At 39.8% G+C, this 23,900-nt stretch overlaps 1 protein-coding gene across 2 annotated transcripts in view; it reads left to right on the top strand.

The window, feature by feature from the left end:
- Positions 1–23,900, top strand: part of KLHL29 (kelch like family member 29) — a 386,641-nt gene that overhangs the window by 305,006 nt on the left and 57,735 nt on the right. For both annotated transcript variants that reach the window (XM_056487785.1, XM_056487786.1), the window contains one exon: positions 10,745–10,883. In XM_056487785.1, the coding sequence (XP_056343760.1) occupies positions 10,745–10,883 (139 nt within the window). The remainder of the gene's footprint in view (positions 1–10,744; positions 10,884–23,900) is intronic.

The raw sequence follows: 23,900 nt of genomic DNA, 5'->3' as shown, positions 1-23,900 counted from the left end.
CCACATTCAAAAGTGGAAACAGTAAATGCTTTCCTGTGTATGTGGCTTTTCAGATCAGTGCAAGTGGCTTTATGGACCCCTGTAAACCTGCAAAGCTACTGTTGGGCAGCTCTTGTTCTAGATATTTTGGTCATTAGCAAGAAAAGCTGCGAGTACCTTAAATTAAAATAGATCTTTGATTTCCCACTAGGACATCCAGAGAAGAAATCCACTTCAATTCTTTTGTGAAACTTTACAACTTTGTCTTCCCAGTGCGGGCTGGAGCCCTGGTGAGGCTGTCATTTGAACTGGAGCTGTGCTGCAGCCTCTTTTGTTCTGTGCTCGCTCAGATGCCGGCTCGCTGCCTGCTGGCGTGCCGGAGCGAGCGGGATGACTTGTGGTGACAGCTGTAAAGTTGCGGATGGGAGCAGAGAGAGGAAAAAAGCCCTTGTTCAGTTAGGAGGGGTTTTATATCTCTCTGTTGCCATAACTACACAGAAGGAGAAAAACATGCTTCTTTCATGCTTGTCTAGATTCAAAATTGCCTGTTGTTATCCTTTCATAGGTTCAGCACCTTTGCGGGTTGGTTGTAGTCGCATTTTCGGATTATGAAATGATGGTGAAATTTGTATATTGTCTTCGCAGTCGAAATTTTGACTTAATCACCGTGTTTTCTGAGGTGTTCCTTTGTTTTCATTTGTTTCTGAAATGTTTTAGCCAAGTCTTATCAACCATCTTCATTATGTGAAAGCCATTCAGCTCTCCAAATAGTCTTTATAAGCCTGCTTAATTCTTAGAGAGCCCATAAATTTTAATTCTCATTAAATAAATCTGTGTCCTCTAATCTCAACAGACTTCTTAAAAGTGTCTCTTTTTTTCTCTTCTTTTTTTTTTTTCTCTCTCTCTCTTTTTTTTTTTTTTTTTTTTTTTTTTTATTCTGAGTTTGGTAAGGCAGCTACTAAAGCACATCCTGATAACTTAATTCTCTCTGAATAGAAACAATATTTGCAGTTAAATGGTTTCTTACATTATCAGCTAGTTGTGGCTCATATTCTCTTGCCATACTGTACAAACCCCCTGCTCAGGCAACATGGAGACTAGGAAGTGACTTTACTAGGATTTATACAAAAATACTTAGTAATAATAGAAACATCTTCCAAGAAATTTGCTTAAAAACAAAGGTTTAAAAATCAAAGTTTTACTCTATTACAGGAAAACATTAGTTAGGCAGAAGTGAGAAGGACATTTTACAAACTGTTTCCTAACAGCTGCAATAATGTTAGACTTTGAAAACTTTACAGTGATTTAAACTGTAGGAGAAAAAAAAACAATTATAAAGTCTTTCACATCTTCAGGACAGATAGAATCCAGAGAGTTGAAATTATTGTAAGTAGGATGATGTTCAGAGGAAATCTTGACACAAATTATGGCTTTTTTAACATAAAGTACCTTGTTCCTAAAGCTCAGGGGGCACAAAAACTACCTTATTTATCGTTTGGTTTTTTTTCCAAACCTGTAGTCATTTATGATTCTTAGGTAAGTTAACAGCCCTGTATTTAACTACTACAATAACTTCTGTAGTTGTGAATAGTCATGATTGCAGTCCCCCACACCTGCTGAAGCTACACAGCAGGGAAGCAGTTGCTGAAATGGAGTTGTGGGATTGCAGAATACCCCAGGGAGGGCCTAGATTTAACAGAGAGCACTTTTTGTTTCTTTTTTTTTTTTTTAATTTTTTTTCAATATTTGATTGCACTTACCTGTTTTGATAGTGTAATAAATCACTAAGACTTATTGTGGGGACACACCAAAAAACAGTTCTCTGTGATATGAGATGTCCACTGGACCAATAAATACTGTCACATGCATTTAACCCTGTACATGACACATGCCTGGTATTAAAACATCCACAGAGTATATAGGCCTAAATACTGAGATTTAATAATTTGTTATTTATAGATGATGTATAATATCTTCTGAAAGGGTGAGATTTCAGTGCCCAAGATTTGACTGCTTTTATTTGCTTTCTTTAGGCATCCTGTACAGCAGTATGTGCGTGTTAGAAAATATGTGCATTACCACTGTCTAGTAAAAATGTATTTCAAAGACTTATGTTGATTACACTTATGTACATTTTATTAAAAGCCTAAGCCCTGCCCCTGTTGAAGCTGGACAGCACTGCTTTGTTTACAATGGGCAGAGGAGCAGCCTCATACTTGCTAATTAATGTATGTTAAGTGCTTTGAAGTCTTTGATTGTCAGGTGTTATACCTTAGAGTCGTGGTATTTTGGGGTTTAGGGTTTTTTTGCTCTAGTAGATGCAATTTGCTCTGGATACATCACTGATTTCTTTTCAGAAACCTGTCTTTTTTTTTTTTTTTCTTTTGGAGCACGAGTGTTTTGTTTGCTGGCTGGTGGTGCAGATGTGCCAGTGGCTGCTGTTAACACACAGCTGGCACCAAAACTGGTCAGTGTTTCACTGGTGCTGCCATTGGTGATCACACCGTCAGTTTCACAGATGGGTGCTGCTTGTTCAAAGCCTTCAAAACTGGGAAACGTTTAGCTAATGCCTTGCACTGCATAAAGAGATCAAAAAGGTCCAAAAGCTATCTCTTAGTCTTCTGCTACAAGCAATTAGGATAATACTGAATCCATCCCAGACCGCGTAGTAATAAATATTTTAGCTTTCCCTTAAGTGTGGATTGATATTCAGGTCTGCCTGCTGGTAAATAAAACAATCAGAACTAAATTTCCCTTTGAATCTGGGCTATTCTGCATTTACAGTGCTCATAGATTTTTTTTTTTTCCTTCTCTTTCTGCCTGTCTCTCTCATTTTGTCTCCAGAGAAAATTATTGTCTGCCTGGAAATCAAGTTACAGTGCTAACTGACATAGTGGCATGTTATATGTGGAGAGGGGACCAGACTGGCAGTTTGCTGGGATCTCCTGGGCTTTGTTTGCCTTGGCCAATATAGAACAGGCTGCAGCCAACTTTGTATTTAATCAGGGGTGAATTCTGAAAAAAAATAGCACGTCATGATATAGGAAGCTACATCTTTATCTCGGCATCTCAGTGGGTATTTTTATGCTGGGTCCTTTGGTCTGGCTGCCTTTCCTTACATGGATCACAGTGTGCCTTGGAAATGAAAGAAATCAATTTGTTACCGAATTCTTTTCTTATTCTTTGCATCCATATATGTAATATAAATGCAGTTCGTTTTCAAACCTGGTCACATGTGCTCACTGTGCGTTTGTAACCCTGTTTGATTTATAAATTAGCAGGCATGGATACCATAGAAGACTTTACCTCATAAATCAAAGCAGCAAAGTCATTCTAGCCCCCAGACTTTTTTTTTTTTAATATTTTAATGCATAACTGTGGTACCAAAATCTCTCTAAAGTTGCATCTAAAGTTGTTTGGTTTTTTTTTCCCTAGAGATTAGGGTGTAGTTCGTCTCTGAATATAATCAGAAAATATGTTGAAATAGTTCTATAGTCTAATACAGGGAAATATCAACTCTCTAATGTGTGAATGCAGCCTTGAGGTACCTCCTAATGTCAGTTCCAGTGATGATAACAGTCTGAAAATTAGTTTCAAAACATGATGTACTGACTTCCCTGAGTTTTTAATATATTTAGAAAGGTTCCATTTACACATAGAGTTGCAGTTGTCTTCCTCAAATGAGTAATCACCACAGCTGACTTTGTTGATCCTTTCTCATCATAAGGTGAGAAGAATTTGCCTATGTGAACAAAAAAAAATTACTTAGCACAACAGGGCATCTCATTGCCAACAGTCCTTTGAGTAGAATTATCATATACAGCCACATATGTGTTGTTCAGCAGGATTTAAAAATATTTTCCAACTCTCCAGCATCTGTTACTGTTTTCTTTAGCAGCACAGGTGTCTTAACAGTGTCAACACAATGAAGATCTAGACAGGTTGGTCTGCACTACAAAGTCCTACTGCCATGGCTGTATCAGCTTGGAGTATGACAACTTCACACCTTGCATTTCACATTGCTGTGCTGACAAAACCCAGCAGAAGATGACTTTGCTGCCTTTGTTCAGGGGCTGGTGTAGCTGTGCCAGCAGCAATACCTCTCCATCAGCATATGCTCCATCTTCACCAGGGGGTGTAGCTGGGTAGCACAGGCTTGTCAGGGCGTGGCCTTGCCATGCTCATATTCAGCATTGAGCTTTTCTCAGTTCATTTTATCTGGCTTAAGGGCTTAGGAAAGCAAAATATGCAGGAGATAACAAGAACCAGTCGAGCATTTTCATGTGCGTTGGGCGCAGGATGTTGTGCTATGGAAACTCCATAATGAATAGAGACTGAGAGAGGACTGAGCGCACCAGTATCATGCAGACAGTATTTTGCATCTCCATCCCAAGCCTTTAGCAGCCTTGGCTCTTTGCAGTACAGTAAAGAGTGAGAGTGCTTCACCATTTGTCTGCCTCCCCCATCTCTCCGAGAAAGGATCCTTGCACTGGCAGTCCCAGCTTTCTTACGCCCCCTTCTCCTTCTGCTCTTGTAAAGAAGTTCAGCTGAAATTGAGTTCAAATAAGAAGCAAAAGTAGAAGTATTTATCTGCAACAGATTAGTTTTCACCTTTTGCAAAAAGAAGAAACTACTGTCTGGTCCCAACTAACTATTTAATCTCCCTTGGTAATCCCTGGGGAGGGACAGTACATCCTACCTGTCTAAGCACACAGAACTGGTTGGGTTGTGCCTGAGATGGGCTCTGTCTCTGTCCAACTGCAGAGACAGTCCAGATAACTGATATGTAATCTTCAGGGTCCAGGAAGGAAACTGAAGATCACAGGGGTTCTTCCCCCAGAGGATGGTTGGGCACTGGAACAGGCTTCCCAGGGCAGTGGGCTCAGCACCAGCCTGACAGAGCTCAAGAAGTGTTCAGACAATGCTCTCAGGCACATGGTGTGATGCTTAGAGCTGTCCTGTGCAGGGCTGGGAGTTGGACTCAATGGTCTTTGTGGGTCCCTTCCAACTCAGGCTATTTGATGATCTGAAGCATCCTCATCTCTTAGTGATTCTCACCAGGCTTCACTCATTTTCCTCTTCCTTTCAGGCCAAAAGAGATTAAAGGATCTATTTCTTACCTTTAGTCCCAAAAAAGAAGCTGTTCTCCAGAGATGTGTTCTTGTCTTCACATCACAGGGAATATGCTGTAGCTGATTTTTGTATTTATCAACTGGGGAATAACTAACCCCCATCCTAAACATCACAGGAGACCTTAAGGGATGGATGATGTTCATCCTGGTCTAGCAGGTCAGGGTGTCTCGAGGAGTGGAGAACAGCATCAGCCACTGCAGTGCCAAGTGTGTCTGCTTAACTTCATCAGCCTGGCCTCATGAGGCAGCTGGGCATTGAGTTGTTACCTCTCTGCAGCTGCTTCAAGCCACATATCAGCATATGAGGGTACATTCAGCAGGTACTCTGCAGGCTTTGGGGTTCTCTGTGTGTCTGTGGATGTGGTGAGGAGAAGGAGAGACTTGTCAAAGTGGCAAAATATCCTGAGTTCTTGTGTGGTTCACATGGGAAGGCTTCACCATGGCAAACTCCTTCCTGTAACTCACAGCTCATGTTTGACTTCTAGATCTTCTGCTTCATTGTTTAGTTTCTTGTATCTATCCATACTCTACCATTATAAAAATAAGGAAGTGTGGGCAGTGCTAGTGTTTAATGGTTAAAATTATTGTCTTGCATAACTAGAGCATAACCTTGGGAATTAATCTCCATACTTATTAAGGGAAGAAGGTAATTGGATTTTCCTCCTGGTAACTTTTCTTGGCTTTCTCAATTTTCTGTCCCAATCATGAAAGCATGAGCCTGTGTGAGCAAGCATTGGTCTCTTGCATGTTCCTCACAAGAATAATTAGTGATGTTTCATCAGTTACCCTTTGCAATTTTATAAGAGGTTAGTTTTCCCAAGTAAACTCTTTAAAAAGCTGTTTATAAAAATGATTCTTCCATATTTCATGGCTCATTTTATTAGTGCCCCCTTTTAAAGCTTTATCTACTAGAATTTAGTAAAGAGTACTTTATTAAAAATGGAAAGAAATTTGAGAGCTTCCACTGTGCCATGGGAATGTGCATTAGAGAGGGTCTTTAAGTATCCTATCTTTACTGTGCTTAAAATACAGAATAAATAAACTTTGGGAATAAGTTCCTTGTTCATTTTTATTTCTGATTATAAGTAATTTTTTTTTTAATAATCACTATATTATTTCTTTTCCCTTTGCTTGATCTACACTGTTACACAGTTGTGCTTGGTCCTGTATTTGATCCAAAGCTTGTGGGCTCTTTAGTTTAATTTGTAATTTGTCCATTAATTAAAAGGGAGAATACATGATGTGATGGCTGGAGCTGGGGACCAAGAATCAAAGCTTGTGAGTTCTTCCTGGCTCCGTTCCTGACCTGAGGAAAGTCACTTCCACCTTCTGACCTATATTGTCTCTGGGACTCTCAGTATAATTATTTAAATGCCCCCAAGCAATGATAATGGCAAGACAGAAAATGCTGCCATTCACAAGCTCCACAGAGATGTGCAGTTGCAGGTTTCAGGTCAAGTCCCCTTTAGGTTCAGCCACTATGTAGCTCATGTAATTTTGGGGGGAGTCTCTTGTGCAGTTCTTTATGAGGAAAGCATTCAACCAGTCTTTCACTGAGAATGATTTAGCATCACTAGTGAAGAAGGGGACAGAAAGGCCTGGCTTGGTTTTGAAATCTCATTCCAATGTGTGTAAGCACCTGTGGCAGGAAGGGAAAATCCCTTACACTAGGGTAGAGCAGTGGCTGTGATTCACTGAGAAGAAACATCAGTGCTCACCCTGCTGAAACCTTGCACCTTAACTGTCCTTGCACTTCATTTTTACCTGGATCTCTTAATAAAACGAATAGTCAAATGAGGGGGAGAAAAAAACCTAAACAAAGAAAATAAAGTCCATTAGAATAAAGAAATGAGAGGAATAAATAACCAGTAGGAAATTCCCAGCACATCCCTGTTTGAAGGTTTCAGGAAATTCCATTTGTTTGAGGAAATGCTGAAAATTAGGAGGAGCCCAGAAGAGGGACTAGCAGGAGAGAGCTGAGGTCATTTTTCACTGCCAGGACTGCACTGTGTTGTCTCTTCTTTTACAACTCATCGGCAGGCATTATTACCTGGTGAAAAAATTTGTTTTGCAACTCATCCTGAGTCCTCATAAATCATTAATGCCTGGCTAAGCACAGTGTGAGCATTACAAATACTCTGAGAATGAGGGCCCATTCTGATATAACCTTGTGTCCAATCCTAATGCCTGCTAGTTATTTGGTAATACAAAGGAGCCTGAGCGAGGAAGATCGATGAATCAATGCAGTCTCCTGACTTCCTTCTCCTCTCCACCTGCCTCTCCTCTTTCTAGTTCAGATACTAAGCTGCAAAAATTCAGGACAGTTCATAGTCATCTCTCTGTGGACAGCACTATAACTATATAGGGGGACAAGGAGGGAATCATGGCCTCCAAATGTCTGTAGAAAAAAGAGGAGCTTTGGTTTCTGATTAGAATTTGTTCTGATTTCTGGGTTTTTATGAGCTAAATAGCATTACTGTTCCAGACTGGTTTTCTGGTTTGCATCCCTTAACGAATGCATGGCAGCATAAAGCACATTCAAGTGTGTAAAGAGCATAGGTAGAAGCTGTGCCCAGGACTGTGTAATTAAAGGGTCCTCAGCAAGTCCAAATGATGAGCCCATTACCTGTGGGAGCTGTTTGAGGACTTAGATGCTCAAACCAGTTCTCAAAATTCTGGCAGCAGCACAGAGAGCACAGCATCATTAGGAGCAGTGGCTGAGCTTTCTGTCTTGTTTTCCAGTAATCTTGGCCACAGTCAGGAGTTCAAGGATGGTCTGTACTGTCCTGCTTACCCCGAGCTCACTTCCTAAAACCCCCAGCCCATTCAAGAGTACAACTAAACTCTGTTTTCTCCTCTCCTCTCCTCTCCTCTCCTCTCCTCTCCTCTCCTCTCCTCTCCTCTCCTCTCCTCTCCTCTCCTCTCCTCTCCTCTCCTCTCCTCTCCTCTCCTCTCCTCTCCTCTCCTCTCCTCTCCTCTCCTCTCCTCTCCTCTCCTCTCCTCTCCTCTCCTCTCCTCTCCTCTCCTCTCCTCTCCTCTCCTCTCCTCTCCTCTCCTCTCCTCTCCTCTCCTCTCCTCTCCACAGAATCCATCTGTGCAGTTGCTATTCATTCATACAGTTGTGCCCTTTGAACACCATAATAATTGATCACAAGCTTTAAAAGAGGGAGATGGAATGAGGTGAGGTGGAGATTGACCCTTTGTGTAAGCGTAATCTTAGACTTGTATGACTTAGTCATGGATGGAGCTCTTGTCCTGAATGGCCTCTGCAAGGAAGGTTTTAAAGTCACAGATACAAGAGAAATGGAACTCTAATAGGAACTTAGGAATAGTGCAAATGGGGGTCAAGGACAGTGGTTGGGTGAATTTGAAAAGGGGAGAGAGTATCAGAAAGTTTAGAGGGAAAAGTAACTGTCTTTAAGACATGAAATGATAGAAAATTGGTGTGAGGAAAATGTCGTTGCTGTAAATGAAAGTGGGAAAATGGACCATGACAGAGAAAGGTAAAAAAAAAAAAAAAAAAAAAAAAAAAAAAAGCTCATATGTGAAAAGGGACAGAAAAATGCTTCCTCCATAAATATATGCAACTGATAAAGCACCTGGTGCTGTTCCTGTGAAACCAGAGACCTCAGTCACTGTGGCCCTCAATCAAGTATAACACCCCTTGAGCCCAAACCATCCTTGGTCTTTAGCTGAAGCCCAAAGTGTTGGTTGTGCAGTGACTTGAGGCACCACACCTCCAGCAAAAGCCTGAGACTCCCCTGCACCGGAATGAACATTCAGATCCCATTTTAGGTTTTGCAGAATGTATCATTGTGCTTTACCTCAGCTGAATTTGTTAAAAATAGTCCCTGCTACAGCACCCACAGGACAGAGTGGTTTATTTTCCCCTATTATAGATCTGACAAAAGCCTGCTGTTATTTCTGTGCCCTCTCTAATGATCTGCTTGCTCTCTGGAGAGCACTGACCCATTTCAGCATAGAATAATTAGCCTTTCAGACACTACTGTGTTTCCATTAAATAGACATAAATGTGCAAGGTGACATTTATTTACTTAGGCCTGAAAAATATGCACCACAGATGTTGGGACTTGGGAGGGATTCAATTTCTTTTCATGAAACAGTTGTATATTTGCATGCTTTTGTGTCATTAAACACTAGTGCTTGGCTGAAATGATTCCTGTTGAGTTTCCTCGGGGAAGCAGGAGAGCACAGGGATTGTTTGGGTCTGGATTTCACCATGAGACCCTTTGGCAATGCTTTGGCAGCTCTTGCTCAAGCCTGTCAGTAGCTTTGAGCCCAGTTAGAGTTACACACCCTTGAGGTCCCTTTTACTTCATGTAAGGACTCCATGTAAGGAACTGTTGTTGATTTACAGATCTGTCTGAAGAGGAATGTGTTCAGGTGTTACACTGAGGAAATGAGAACCTTGACCTATTGCAAACATAAAATAAACCCAAAGTTCTTTAGTATTTAAAATCAGCTCTTCTGTCATCATGATCACTGGCTTCTGAACTGCCAGGCTATTGCCCAGGTGAAAAGTATATTATTCATCTTGATAGCCACTTTAGTCTGCAAAGTTGGAGGGAAGTCTTAGCCTTAAAAGTTCAGGCAGCATATAAAACATGTAGGTTGCTTAGTAGTTCACATCCCCACATGGAGACATGGCATGCTATCATTTCATTCTGTTAGCACCAATAGGCTCTATAAAAGGTGGCATCACGCAAGGTAGGTGCTTTATTGCAGGATGGAAACACTTTCATAGGTTATTTTAATCATTATGATTCTTTCATGATGTGTGAAAGTTGATTGTTGCTGTAAATGAAGCCATTGAAGGCTAAAAAATAAAAATGCTGTGATGGTAAAAATCCTTGGAGTGCAAAAAATAGGAATTGCTATAAAAGGCAGTAATTTATTCTCTGCATGAGATTTTTTTTATCATAAGGATGCTTTTAAGCTAATTCTGAAATGTAGCATTGTAGCCTATATAGCTGAGGTATATTGCAAGGTGCATTGATAATTTAGCTAATTTTTTATGCACTGTAATTTATATATTATTTAGAACTGCTATTTTTTATGTTAACTGAGAGGCTTAACACATTTTTACAATGTTAAGGATAAGTTATTTTTGCAGGTCATGTGGTTTTATTATTTTGACCCATATCCAGTTCATATTGCATCATAATACCATTTTTACTAATATTATTCTAGTATACTCAAAACTTATTTCCATTTGGATATAAATTCATTAGCTCTTGATTTTGATTATAACAAATTATTTTAACTTTTCTGTGATAATGCATTCTCTGTGTTTCTGATTTGCTAATGCTGAAATATTTTATTTTCATTTTTAATCCTTCCAAATTTAGGAATTGTTTTTGCTTTTTTTTTTCTGTGTGTATGTATTTCAGTTGTTTAGACCTACTGGTTCCTGCTTTTTTCTTTTTCTTTTTTTTAATATGTTTTGTTTGTAACTTCTGACTGTCTGTGTTGAGCCAATCTTACCAACAAAAATATCAATTGTTTCCTGTTTCTCTACTTCTTTACAAAAAAAAAAATGAAAAGTAAAAAATAAAAATAAAAAAAAACTCTTAATGGGAACCCTGGCACTGTCTGTCTTCTCTGTTCTGCAGAAATGTTGAAGGAGTTGAACCAGCAACGCAGAGCGAAAGAGTTTACAGACCTGAAAATTATTGTTGAAGGCAAAGAGTTTGAAGTCCACCAAAATGTTCTAGCTTCCTGCAGCTTGTATTTCAAGGACCTGATTAAAAGGTTTGCCTTCCTTCCAGCTGTGATCTGCTCTGTTCTTTTGTAGGGCGCATTTGTGTCGCTTTTTTTTCCTCCCCTCTCTTGCAGGTTTATGAAGATTGAATCTCCTGTCACAGAGCCAGTAGCCATTCTTTCCACCTCCTCTGAATGTATTTCCAAACTGAGACTCAGATCCATTTGTTACACATCTGACTCGTACACTGTAATTATTTCTGATGAGTAGAGGCTGGTTTTGGCCGAAGAAAGTGTTTCACCACTGAGACATCTAAGATTTAAACTCCACTGCTAATGGTGATTCAGTGCACAACTAAAAACTACTGCTGTCAGTAGTAGTTGCAAGGGACTCTGCCACACACAGGCAAAGTCTGTGCTTCAGGCTGCAAAAAGCCATCAGCGTTCAGGTGAACGGTGCTGAGACAGCGTGCAAATAAAGCATTTAGAGTGCTGAAATCCCTTCACCCTGAAATCTTTGTTACATGCTTTTGTGTGGCTTTTATGGGCAAAGGGATTGATATTTTTATTATTTGGGGACCTTTAAAAAACCGAAAAGACTACTGATTAATTTCTCTAGAAAAAATTGGAAATAACATGATTTTCTGGTCAAAATGTAGCTCAGTCTGCATGTTGGACTAACAGTAGCTTTTTCATACAAGCACTTCAGCCTAGGGTAGTCACAGTATGTACATTTTCTAAACATCGTGTCTCCACCTTCGCATTTTCCCCTCTCTGTTTCTAGCTGATTGATTCTAAACAGGGCATGATAATCTTTTTTTTCCATTACATTGATTTTTCAATTTGTATCCTTCATATACTTGCCTAGGAATAAATTAGTACTCTCGTATTATTAGTAAGTTAGAGTAGCAAGTAGGGAGAAAAAAACCACGAGGATAACTTTCATTTCTCTCTCAATCATCAGCAAATTAATGCAGCTGCTGATTTTGCCTTGCAGTATTTTCCTGAGCAGATTGAGCCTGGACTGTGCTAAAAAAATGGGATTAAAGAACATTTTGCTTGCTTCAAATCCTGTATTTAAATTTTGCCAACTAACACAATAGTGACTGTATTTTATTTCAGGATGGCATATTGGCTGGTATCTCCTTGTATTGTGTATTGTGTCCTTTTGCACAAAGCTGGTTCTATAATTATGGATATATATTACATTTCCATGATATAACTGTACTGACTGCCTTATCAATTATTCATAAAAAATATGTTGGCCTAGGAAGCATGTCTTTTCCCCTCTGTAAATCTAATGATTGCTAGCAGTAGCTATGCCAGATTTCTCGTGTCCTTTCTCTTCTGTCTGCTCATTATTATTTAATTGTTAAGGCTACAGTATGTGCTTTTCAGGGTGATAAAGAGTAGAGTCTACAGGAAAAGAAAAATCATAGAACTAACTCAGAGAAACCAAATGACTGTCTGTCCAGAGACTGTCATTTGGATTTTCTACTTGTGTGCAGAAGTCACTAGGCAGCATCTGTTTCTAGAAGCTCACTGACAAATCTTGCTGCTTTATTATTTAGTTATTAAATGGAGATATACGTTAGATTAAGCAGTGCTCTGTTATGAGCTTAGTTAGAACAATATAAAAAATTAAAATCCTAGATTTTGTGAAAGCAAAAGCCTAGATTTTGGCATGTATTGTCTTTTAGCTGCTGACATAATGTTTGCATGCATTACAAGAAAAAAATAGTGGAAGGTTTAGCCTGTTTCCTAAACTCACCACTTTTTGCCTTTTTCACATCATCAGCAGCAATAAATATTCCAGGAGTCGATTTGTGTCCACCATCAGGTCTCTCCATCCCAGTTGCCTTCCATATATAACCTCAGTTGCACACATGTAACCTTGATGGAGGCTAATGGAGTTGCACAGGTGTATCCAAGGCAAAAATACCTTTATTACTGATGATGATGCTTGAATAAGAAAAAATTCAGCTTGATGTCAAGTTGAGTTTGCAAAACTGTCAGGTGAGAAAAATAAATATTCGCCTATAAACTGAGCAAATGTGTCTTTGCGAGACAATAAACTCAGGGCTATGGGGTGGAATTTCTAAAGACTTGCTTTTTGTAGGATATTTGCAGTGTAAAGCCTTGTCCTTTCTGAAACTTCATGGAAGTCAAGGGCTCAAATTGCAAGAGGCACTCAATTTTTTGTGGGATCATGCCCTTAATAATACAGAATCATTATAGTTCATAGGGTTAGAATGTTTACAGATACATCTAAAATCCTCTATGATATTTGTTAGCAGCTCCTTCGAGACAGCACTTAAAGCTTTATGTGATTTATATTGCACTCCTTGTGTTATTATAGAAATCAAAACAAGAAATGGCACTTTTTCTTAAAGAATAAAAGAGATCTCTTTATATTAAATATAATAGAAAGGCCATTTCAATCAGTTCAAGCCAGGGTTAAACCTTAGTGTCATTGCAACCAAAGGCACTGATGTGTCACCAGAAACATCAATGAGAATATGATCTATTCATGAAGGTGCTGTGTACATCTATAGAAACATGCAGAAATAGACTCTTTCAGAGTATTTACTTCAGCTTATTATTTGCCACAGGCTGGTTATTATTAACCTCATATTCTTCCATTGATTCCACTGTGTGTTCAAGTTGGTATCTGATGGTAGAATAGCAAGTAGTGTCTCAAAAGAATAAAAGAGAAATGTTCAAAATCAAATAAGATCAATTATTTCCTTCTCAAAATAAAACCAAAACACAGATAAAAACCATAATAGAACTAGAGTTATTGCTCATCTTGAGGAAGGCTATTTGATGAGAATTAGTCATAGCAGGGAAGAAAATATGTTGTTTTTATTGCACTGATAAAGAGATGATAACCAGGTTTGATTGTCCAAAACAATTCTAAAGTTATTTACAAAACAAATTTGATAATGAGAGTGCATTTTGAAACCCTTTTAGTTTCTCAGAATATGGGTAATCCTGTGCTGAGCATTCTGCTCCTCATCCAGAAAATTCTCATTCCATGTGATTTATCTTTCAAATATATGAGCCCTTTTGAACTTGGTTTAGTCCAGTCCTGAGCCTGAGCTCAACACCATACTAGGCACCTGTTTTGGAAGCAGGTCATCCCCATCAGAAACTGCACAGCACTCAAGCCTAAGCCAGGACTTGGTGCTCATCTCCCTCCCAACAGCAACTGACCATGGAAAACAATCTCAGTGCAGAATCATCTGAAAAGAGTGAGGTGTATTAGGAGCAGAAGGTGTGAAATATTCCTGATACCTGTTCCCCATCACTGTGCCCATGAAGGGAAAAAGATGAGATTCAGGGGAAGGGTGAGTATCCATACAGGACTCCTGCAGTATAGGGCTTCAGGAGAGCATGGGCAGCAATGCTGGGCTGGGGCACTGTCCCCTAAAGGCCATCTTACATATTTTGAGTGCACTGCCAGCCACATTGACTCCAGCCTGCTTGACTTTGCTACTCATAGAATTAGCCATCTCAAAACAAGGGCTTAATTTGTGATACAGAGATTGAAGGGATGAACCTTGTAGGCTTCCTGAAGGGTCTTTTTCTCCTAATTCAGGTTCCTGTGTGCAGACAGGGTCCCTGGACTTATGAGAGGTGCTTATGTCTCACGTTAGCTAACCAACATTTAGGTCCAAGGTTGGCATCTAAGGCAGTCTAACCTGACCTTCTTGACTGTTACTGCAGTCTGCAGAGGGAGACAGACCTGTCCAAGAGGCAAGTCCCCTCTCCACAAAATAAGTGTCTAAGAGATGAGGTGAAGGAGGAGGCCATCCCCCTTTACCATAAAAGAAAGGGTGATTTACATAGACAGTGAACTTATGATGGGTGTTCCATTGCTTCCCTCAGGGGTCCAGCCAAACCTGGCAATCTAGGCTTCACTGCAGTTGGGAGAAAAGATGGGAATGTCTGTAAGATGATGCATCCCATCTCACAATAAATAGCATGATTTACCTTCTGGAAGTGCTTATTTTTCATGACCCAGAAAGACCAGTCACCCAGCGTGAATCATAGTTGAGTAAAAGGACATGAATGATTACTTTTGGAAACTAGTGTTTTTCTTAATGGGACATATTTATGCTTATATGTACACAGGAAAAAAAAAAAGAGACAGATCCAGATCCATCAAAAAATTCATCTCCAAAATGTGCCTCTTGCAGAGCACATATTTTCTTATTTGAAACGTTCTTGATTTGAGGGAGGGAAAAACTGAGTTCTGTTTTTGTATCTGCCCTAGAAGAAATGATGGAAGGTGGGTGTGGGGGTGTGTGTGTTCCGGGAGGAAGGAACGAATGGAAAATCCCAAGAAGAGCCATCTTTTTTATTTCCAGCTGTATTTGGGATAGACAAATGCAGCTGCTGAATAAATGGAATTTCTAATATTTCCGTAACAAAGAAATATCTCACCGGAACATTTTAATTTGCTGTTTTCTTCTTAACCCAGAGTACTGGAATCTCTACCAAATATGACATTAAAAGGAAGCACTTGACATAAAAATCTCTTCTTGGCCAAAATGCTTGCTTTTGTAAACAAGCTTTTGCAAGTAGATTTATCTCTGGTCACTTGTTAAAGATACACAGTTCCTGTCCTACAAGCTTTATCTTTTCAAGATTAGATTTTAATGATACTTTCTAATCTTTAAGTCATCTTGAGTGCCTGATTCCACTGGCATAGAGTGGTAAGTCTTCTGTACAAAGAGATTCTGTCACAAGAAACAACATTTTGTATGCATCGTAATCTGGCCCTGCTATGTTCATCCTTAATTTCCTACAAAGCAGACCCAAGTGACTTCATGGCCAAATTGCTTTTCCACAATACCCTGCCTTTTTTTTCAAGTCTTAAGATTTTTGATTTCTTTTTCCCCTAAAGTACTCTCTGAGGGCTTGAAGGTAGGGCAGGAGAAGTAAAACATTTAGGGTGAGGAGACCAAATTCCTCTTGCTTTACACCTACGCAGAAGACAAAGATGTCATTCTGCATTTTACACCATTGTGTAGAAAGGGAGCATTTGGATGCACAGCAGAGAAACCTGCCACTATCCATCTGAAACAGCCTGACAAAACTGCAAAAGCGTTTAGGTGTCTGGAAAACAGACTGTCTGGTTTGTGTTTATGTTCTAAAAAGCCCAAAATGAGAAACAGCAGGATGAAAGAAAAATCTACTCTAAGTGACCTCTTCATGTTTTCCTGCTTATTAAGAATCTTGCTTTTAACTCTGGGAGAGGACCAAGCAGTGTTTCCACATCTGCATACTTCAGCTCCATTGTAGAACAGAATGAATGTGGAAACAAACTATAGCATGTAGTTGAAAACAGAGAAATAGGGAGTTAAAGATACTGTGTTTGTTTCAGGGCCAGGAGAGGTACATTGTGCCTAGAGAAAGAGTGCCAGCGGTTTCTGTTAAACCATTTAAACCATGAGAAAGGGAGGTCACATTGGAGTGTAAAATATCCTTCACCCTTTACTGCGAGGGGACAGGTGTAAATTGGGCTGTGCACAAGGTTTTTCTCTTAAACGAGGCAGTGATAATTGCTGTGTGTTGGCCACAAGATCTTGGCGTGGGACACAGCCCCTGCTCTCGTGGCTATTTCTGTGAGCGCTGCGCTTGCTCTGCCTGCCCAGGCAGCCGCCCGCCCGCCCCTCAGAGCTCCCTGCTGGGCTTCAAATTTCTCAGCTGCCAGACCTTGGAAAACGTGTTTTCATCAGGCAAAAATGTATGGTCTTCTACATAAACAAATGGCAGCTTACAAATATTCAGTGTTGTTCTACGCTGCCACAAAACCCAACGCAGGTGTCACAGCCTGGCTGCTTCCAGCCCTGCAAACATGGCTGTGGATTAGGAAGATGAATGGCTTGGGCTGGATGCTGCTCTGCAAGGAGGGGCAGAGCAGTGTGCCCTACTCTGAAGAGAAACCCTGGCAAGGAAGACAGAAAGGCTCCTTTTCAAGCCTTGAGGTGCAGCACAGAAATTAGGTTTCTGCCTGTAAAACTCTCCCCTGTAATGGCAGCAGTTCACAGAGGCACCGAGCAGATCCCTGAATCTCTCACTCCCTCGTTGATAGCATCTCTGTTTACTGTAGCTGAAACTTCTTGCTCCCATAATTTCTAGACTCAACCACTAATTCTGCAAATCTTACCCAAGGAATGACAGACTAATCTCCTCTCTTGCTCCATCTGTACCCATCCAGGAGCCACGCAGCTGTCATGCAACATCTGTCAAGATGCCGGTGCAAGTGACCTACCTGTACTTACATCTCACAACCCTGCCTAGGCTTAACTCTGTTAAAATTCAGGGGTGAAAGGGAGCAGTTATCTAACAAGGTGCAGTTCAAGATAAATGAATCAAAGACAACAGAGAAAAAAAATCTTCCATGGAGCCATATTCTTGAAAATTGTCATTTTTGTGGCAATTCCAAAAACCAGTCTCTAACTTGCTTGTAGGTAGCTCCAGGGATCAGTAGTTCACTCCTTTCATTTGTATCAAGGATCAGCCCCTGCTGGATTAGGATAATGAATTTGAATTAGTATGACCAGGTTATGATCGTATCTGATTGTGGTGCCATCTTTTTGCTTGCACAGTGCTGAGCTTCAGTGTCTGAAATACTCAGAGCAGTCTGCAGGGTGAATGAGCAGGGGCTGGTGGAGTGAGAGTGCCCTTTCCTGCCTATGCTGTGGCGATAGGTGAAGTGCTGCCATGCCTTTCATTGATGTCTCTGGATCTATATAAATTTTTATATTTTTCTATATAAATATAGAAAAGCACTAGCAATACCCTGTAGCTGAAGGAGAAAGAGATAGTGCCTGACAGAATTAATTCTAATTACTGTAATGGTGATTGGGATCTTTGGGCACTGCCATAATCATCATAGTAGTAATAAATAATAATGGTGGTTATCATTATTTTATTATTGTTTTCCCTCTAGACATTGCAATGATGAGAAAGAGTCTTGGATAGACTACCTAGATAATTACTTGTATAAATTTCACCACATTCCTAAGAAACAGATTTATTAGCTGCATGCCCACTCTGTTCTAAGCTGTTTTTTGATGGTGTAATAAATATCATTAAAAGAAATCAGATAGGAGTTGGGGAAGGGTTTGAGCTTTAAGTTTGATGAGAATAAATTTTTTATTCTGTCAAGTTACTTTTAATCTTCCTTCCTATATAATCCCCCAGAACCTGCTTGCATCTTTTATTTACCTTTAAAAAATAGTAGCTCTCACCTAGGTTGTTTTGCCACTGAATTAGGCTGCCAGAGATACTTGCAAACAAGTTAGATCCCACACTATTAATAAGTTGCCCCAGTTTTTTTGCTTCTCCACTAGTACCCTGCGAGATGCAGTTTATTCTCAGTCCCTAGGAAAAGTCTAGGTCATGAAGCACTGTTCTTCCAAGGGCACTTGCTATTCACTTCTTCATTCACTTGCCAGTCATTTAAGCCAGCATCTTCAAACTCGTCATCTTCTTTCTTAAATCTCAGCAGGGAGCCAGATTTGTGCCTCTGACTGTGATCTCCGGCACTGTAGCGTTACAGGCTGCCGCTGATCCCATCTTTAGAAATGGTCCTGGCCGAGCATTTAGATTGTGTTCCATCTGTGAATGGCATTAAGGGTATATAGGAAACGTGGCTCTTTTGTTTGCTTTATTTTATTCTGGCCATGTTGTCCGTGAACAAAAGCGTTTGCTCTTAATCCCATTGCTCGTCTGGGTTTGTAATGATCATTGCTGCGATGGTGAATTAGCAGGAGCTGCTGGTGCGTGCCCGAGCGTACAGCCATTAATTTTCCTGATTTTCTTCTGATAGAGCAGGTGCAAACTGGCAGCATTTGACCCTAATAAGTTACACAAGTCTTGCCAGATTTTGTTTGCCTGGAACAAGGAACATTATTTGTATCAACATCCTGATAAAAAGTGAGCAAATGGATTTGTTGGTCAGGTAAATTTTCCTGATGAATTTGCAAGCCTGTGTTTAAACAATGTAATTTATTTAATCTTGTGATTTTACTAGTTCTTTATTGTAATCATACAATAGAACCATTACAGTACATGTTTTCTTCTCTCATGAGACAGATGGATAGTGACTGAGGCTCAAAGATAATGTTTATCTACAAGATAGAATAACGAAGGTAGAGATTTGCAAGTTAATACATTTTGAGCTGATAAAACAATTCCAAAGGAGAAGCGATGCTGAAGTGCAATTTTTTTTTAAATCCTGTTTAATAAAATACTCAGTGCTTTATGACATACCTATTGCAATGATGTTGCTCTATAAATGTCCCTTCCTGTCATCATTTACATGATTGATTACCTTGTAGCTGCATAAACTTGAATAACTCAGTAAATAACCTATTACCTCAATATGCACATGTTTCTTGGTGCATGGCATAGAAATATATGTTGTATGTTTGGACATCTATGCTTTTATATCACATGAACCTATAAATCCAATAAATCAAGATACTTAGTACAAAATACGACTTTGCATGTAGAGTGCTGATCTGTACATAGCTGAAGGTTGGCTATAATTTAACAAAGTTCCTTTTCTGCTTCTCCCAAGATATCTAGACATACTGGTTTTGAAACATTAATGACTCTGAAGACGATAAAAAATCAAATAGTGGACAGTTAAAATGCAGCATCGTTGTACTCTCTTCTTTGCCTGAAGTTTCAGTGCTTTAAGGATTAAAGTAAAAAGTTAAAATTCCATAATAAACAAGATCTACAGTCTAAATTGTGTCAACTTGAACAGCAGTTTCTAATGAGCACACAGCTAACAGACTCTTAAGCTTCATGAGAAGCTGTCTACCCCAGTCTGGAGTCCTTTCTTTGGTAATCAAAATAATTTGACAGAGATAAAAAGAAGTAGCTTTTCTTCAGTTAAGTGCTTCATCTTACATGAAAATCTTGGATTTCCTGTTTTCTGGAGTTCTTAATACTGTCCAGGGAACAAAGCAATATAATTAGATTTTTTTTTTTACTGTCTTGTATATCTTGGTAGAAAATATGTAGCTCTCTTATAATGGGCACACAATTACTTCAGGATAAGCATTTATATTTCTTATTATGAAAACAAGCCAACAAGATCAGCATGTTGAGCTGATAAGGTAAATCCTGGGAAGGGGTTGAGGTGGAGAGGCCAAAAGGCAGCTTGGTGATGGGACAGGCCATTGCTTTGGTCCGTGCAGGGAGGAACCAGCCCCAAAATATGGGCTTCAGTTTTCTCAGTCTAGGGTGGAGCTGGAGCTCCTCCCTGCTGCCAGCAATCCTGCAGCCTCCTGTCAGCTCAAACATGTGCTTTTAGCGGATGAGATTCAGATCCCTGAGTCCTATGAGACCCTGAGCCATAGATAGTCAAAAGCAACAATTTTTTTTCTTATACTGCCAGAATCAGTGTATTTTCCTATTTCTAAAAGATAGATTCTGACTGAAATGTGAACAAAGTTGAGGTTATATTATGGAGCCAGCACTTTCCCGCTGTCTCCTGTTGGGAGAAGCAGGTATGGCAGTAGACTCACAGATGGACCTTGGAAAGGCAAAAGGAAAAAGTTATACACTGAGTCCCACTTGTAAGGGGAAAGATCACAAATAACAATTCTAAATGTGTCTTTATTTTAAAAGATAATTATTTGTTTCAGTGCCCTTTAGGAGCACAAAGCTTAAATATACGTCATACCTCTGAGTCTACGGCATGGTGAGTCATATGGCATCAAATGTAAATAGGTGTCACAAACTCTGTCAGTCCTCCTGTTCTCAGCCAGGCAGCCTGGGCGGAAGCTGAACCAACTGTTCCTAGGCACTAATGTACATTTACATAAAATGTTTCACATTTTTCATGTTTATTCCGTGCAGATGGCTCCATTTTGAACATCCAGAATTTGTTTTGACTTTGTGACTGTAGCTTGTAAACAGAGCGTTGGCTGGCATCTGCACCGGGTATAGGTAGCTTTTCGTATTTGATCTAAAATTGAGTGAAGCTGTAGCCAAATCATTAGTCAGTCAAAATAATGTTGCAAGCCAGTTAAAGGCAGCATATCCAAACCATGAGGGAAGGCTGAATGAGAGAGACAGTAGCGTTGTCCATAAATTGACAAATTGATGCACTCGCGGTGTTTCACTTACACGGCTACTTTAGCCAGACTCTAAATGTGGCTTCACAAATCAAGGCATCTCACTATTAAATGTTTTGAACAGAATCACACAGACGTTCTGTTATGGGAACATGTTGATACAAATAATGCAGGAAAAATGCATAGATACCTATCTATTTATAACTCAAGATGCAGAAAACTTCAATTCACTATTAAACATGAAAGCACTATGGCAAATTCTTGTCTGTGTGCATTACATGTTTGGAAGTTATTTTCAAAGACAAATAAATACCAAAAAATGTAAATTTCTCTACTTTTTCTTTTGTCAGTTCCACTACTAGATCCTGCAGATGAGGTATTAGGGTTATTTTTCTTGCTATCAAGTATTCAAACATTTTTGCTCTTTCCTATATACTAGTTAACAGAAGGGGACACTGATTCTGATTTGTTATTTGAGAGTGTAATCGAGCCATCTTTTGCTTTAAAGGGGTCTCTGTGCCTTTGTCTTCTCTAGTTGAGGCAATTAAGTTGAAGGATAAGTAGCCAGACTATGTTCAAAGGCATTTCCTTGATTGTGTTGGACTTAATTATTCCAGACAATGCAGAATATTTTTCAGTAACTCCCTCCTTACTCACTCAGAATATATCTGTGTTTCCTGCTTATCTGCAGGTTCAGTTCTGCTTGCACATTGCTCAGGTCTATCACCTTGCTGGAGAAATACATGATTTGTAAATCTGAAAGAATTCCCCAACAGCTACCATAAAATTAAGCTGTTGAAGAGCTCTTGGAGCTTGTTTAAATGTAGACCTAAACAAATCTCTTTGCTGTTTAGCTCAAGATAAATCTTTTTAAAAGTCCTGTTCTAAATCACTTCCCAATTTTAATGAGTTTATATATCAGCCTTTGCCAGATTTTTACTGTAGCTTTTCTCCAAGATTATAGCCATGATAAAGTAAAGACTAAAATTGTTTATTATATATTATTCTTCAGAAGCAAAACTTTTTCCCCCGGAGGCTGTTGGGAGAGCTATTGATTTTCTGCCACAATGTGAAATGTGTGACCTTTATAATATGAGCAATGATTACAAGGCCAATAAAATGACATCATTCTGTTTAAACTTTAGAGTTCGCCGGGCAAATAGCAGAATGTGCCACGTTTAATGATGTCCGTGGACGGTAAGGGTGTGTTGACTGGCTTCAAGTGAGACTGCAACATGAAGGAGGCAGGCTCTCAATCCCCAAAGCACCTCATGTTTGTGCCAGGAGTTGGGGTACAGGAGTGTACATACCAGGTAGAACTATGACTGCTCTTAAGGCAGGAAGTTGGGGCTTTTCTGGTAACAGACTTATCTAAATGTTTCCATTTACTGATGTCACCGTTAAAACCCCTCCTGTTGTGACACAGGATGAGCTATTTGGGGAGCAGCTCTATATATTGCTACAGATTTTCCCAGATTGACTGCATTTGCATTTACAGGACTAAATTCTATTCTTGTAATACAGCTTTAGCCACTTCATTGTAGTTCCCCTAGAGGAGCCAAGAGAAGACTCTGTCCCAATTAGATGAATTATAACTGCACAGGGCATATGATATTCTAATATGTGTGAAAACAAGGAGCACAGAAATCTTTAGTCAGGCTTTGAGGGGGATGCTACAATCTGATTCACTGAAATAATTTCATGAGGAAGTCTATGGAATTTCTTTTTTCAGTTACATCAGTCTGTTTCCCGACATTATGTTCTTCTCATCCTTCAGACATTTGTTTGCTCCATTAGGACCTGCTTCAGCCAATTCCTGCCCATTCTCCAGCCTATACCAAGCCAGATCCCTGGCATGGAAAGCTGGGGGTAGCTGTGATTTCCCTGTGCAGGCTGAATCCTGCCTGTACTCAGTATTTGATCCAGCCAAACATGGAGCCAAAAGGCTCACTGCTTAGAAAGCACAAGGAAAACAGCACAACACATTCAAGTCATTGCAGAGGCAGGAATAGGGATAATTTTCTTTCCCATTTCTGGCTCATTGTGTAATATCAATAATCTCTGCAGCTTTGTATTATACTTGCCGTAAGTGGCTCTAGTGATTGATTAAACACCTTAGCTTTTCTTTGGCATTTAATCAATTGCAGCAGCAGTTTATTGCTTAGTGTATTACAAAGTAAAAGAGATTATTACTTAATTATTGTGAAAAATAGCAGCTTGCAGTTGTTGCTCGCATGGGTATGTGTCTGCACTGACATTGGTGTCACATCATCCTTTCCTTTGTGCCTCCTGGTCTCCGCGCTGGGTGTGATTTTGCGATTCCCAGCGGATCACACGCGGTCCTTCCCGCAGCCATCGCCAGCACAGTGCAATTAGTGGCATTAAATAAATAATTGCTTGTGGTAGGGCTTCCCACAGTGCAAAGAGTCTGGGTCTGTCACTTGCTGGGTAGCTCCAAACATCCCTGAAATTTTAGGTGGTGTGTTTATTAACCAGCTCATGTGAAAACGAACTCACTGTAAGGTACAAACCACTTCTGGGAGCAGTTCAGCGAGAATTACATTGGTACCAAGAGGTATTTTGACAGCCCAGAGTACAGCACCAGATGTATGTGCAATTGCAGGTAAATCAGATATGGGGCATATTATTGGGGTGTGAGTGTGAGAAAGGAAAGTCCCCAACATTTTGTGACATCCGCTTGAGGATCTAGAAAATGGTAACTCTTCTGTTTTGCCACCAGAGGATTTCTGCCACAGATGCAGAATTGAATCCATATGCAAGACTTCAGGAAGAATACTGTGGTGTGGCAAAACATAATGATTTAGGGTAGCATTGACCTCTGTGCTTGTAGGGATACATGATCAGTATGTATTCTTAGCATCTGCTTGTGGAATAGGGTCTAACCCACCAGTGTTGCCATTTAAAGGGACAGTTCAGTACTTAGAATTTTAAAATGAGG

Source organism: Oenanthe melanoleuca, chromosome 3 (assembly GCF_029582105.1).
Source record: "Oenanthe melanoleuca isolate GR-GAL-2019-014 chromosome 3, OMel1.0, whole genome shotgun sequence".
Classification (NCBI taxonomy): domain Eukaryota; kingdom Metazoa; phylum Chordata; class Aves; order Passeriformes; family Muscicapidae; genus Oenanthe; species Oenanthe melanoleuca.
The sequence above is the reverse complement of the archived record's forward strand: the minus strand, read 5'-3'. Positions and strand labels throughout refer to the sequence as shown.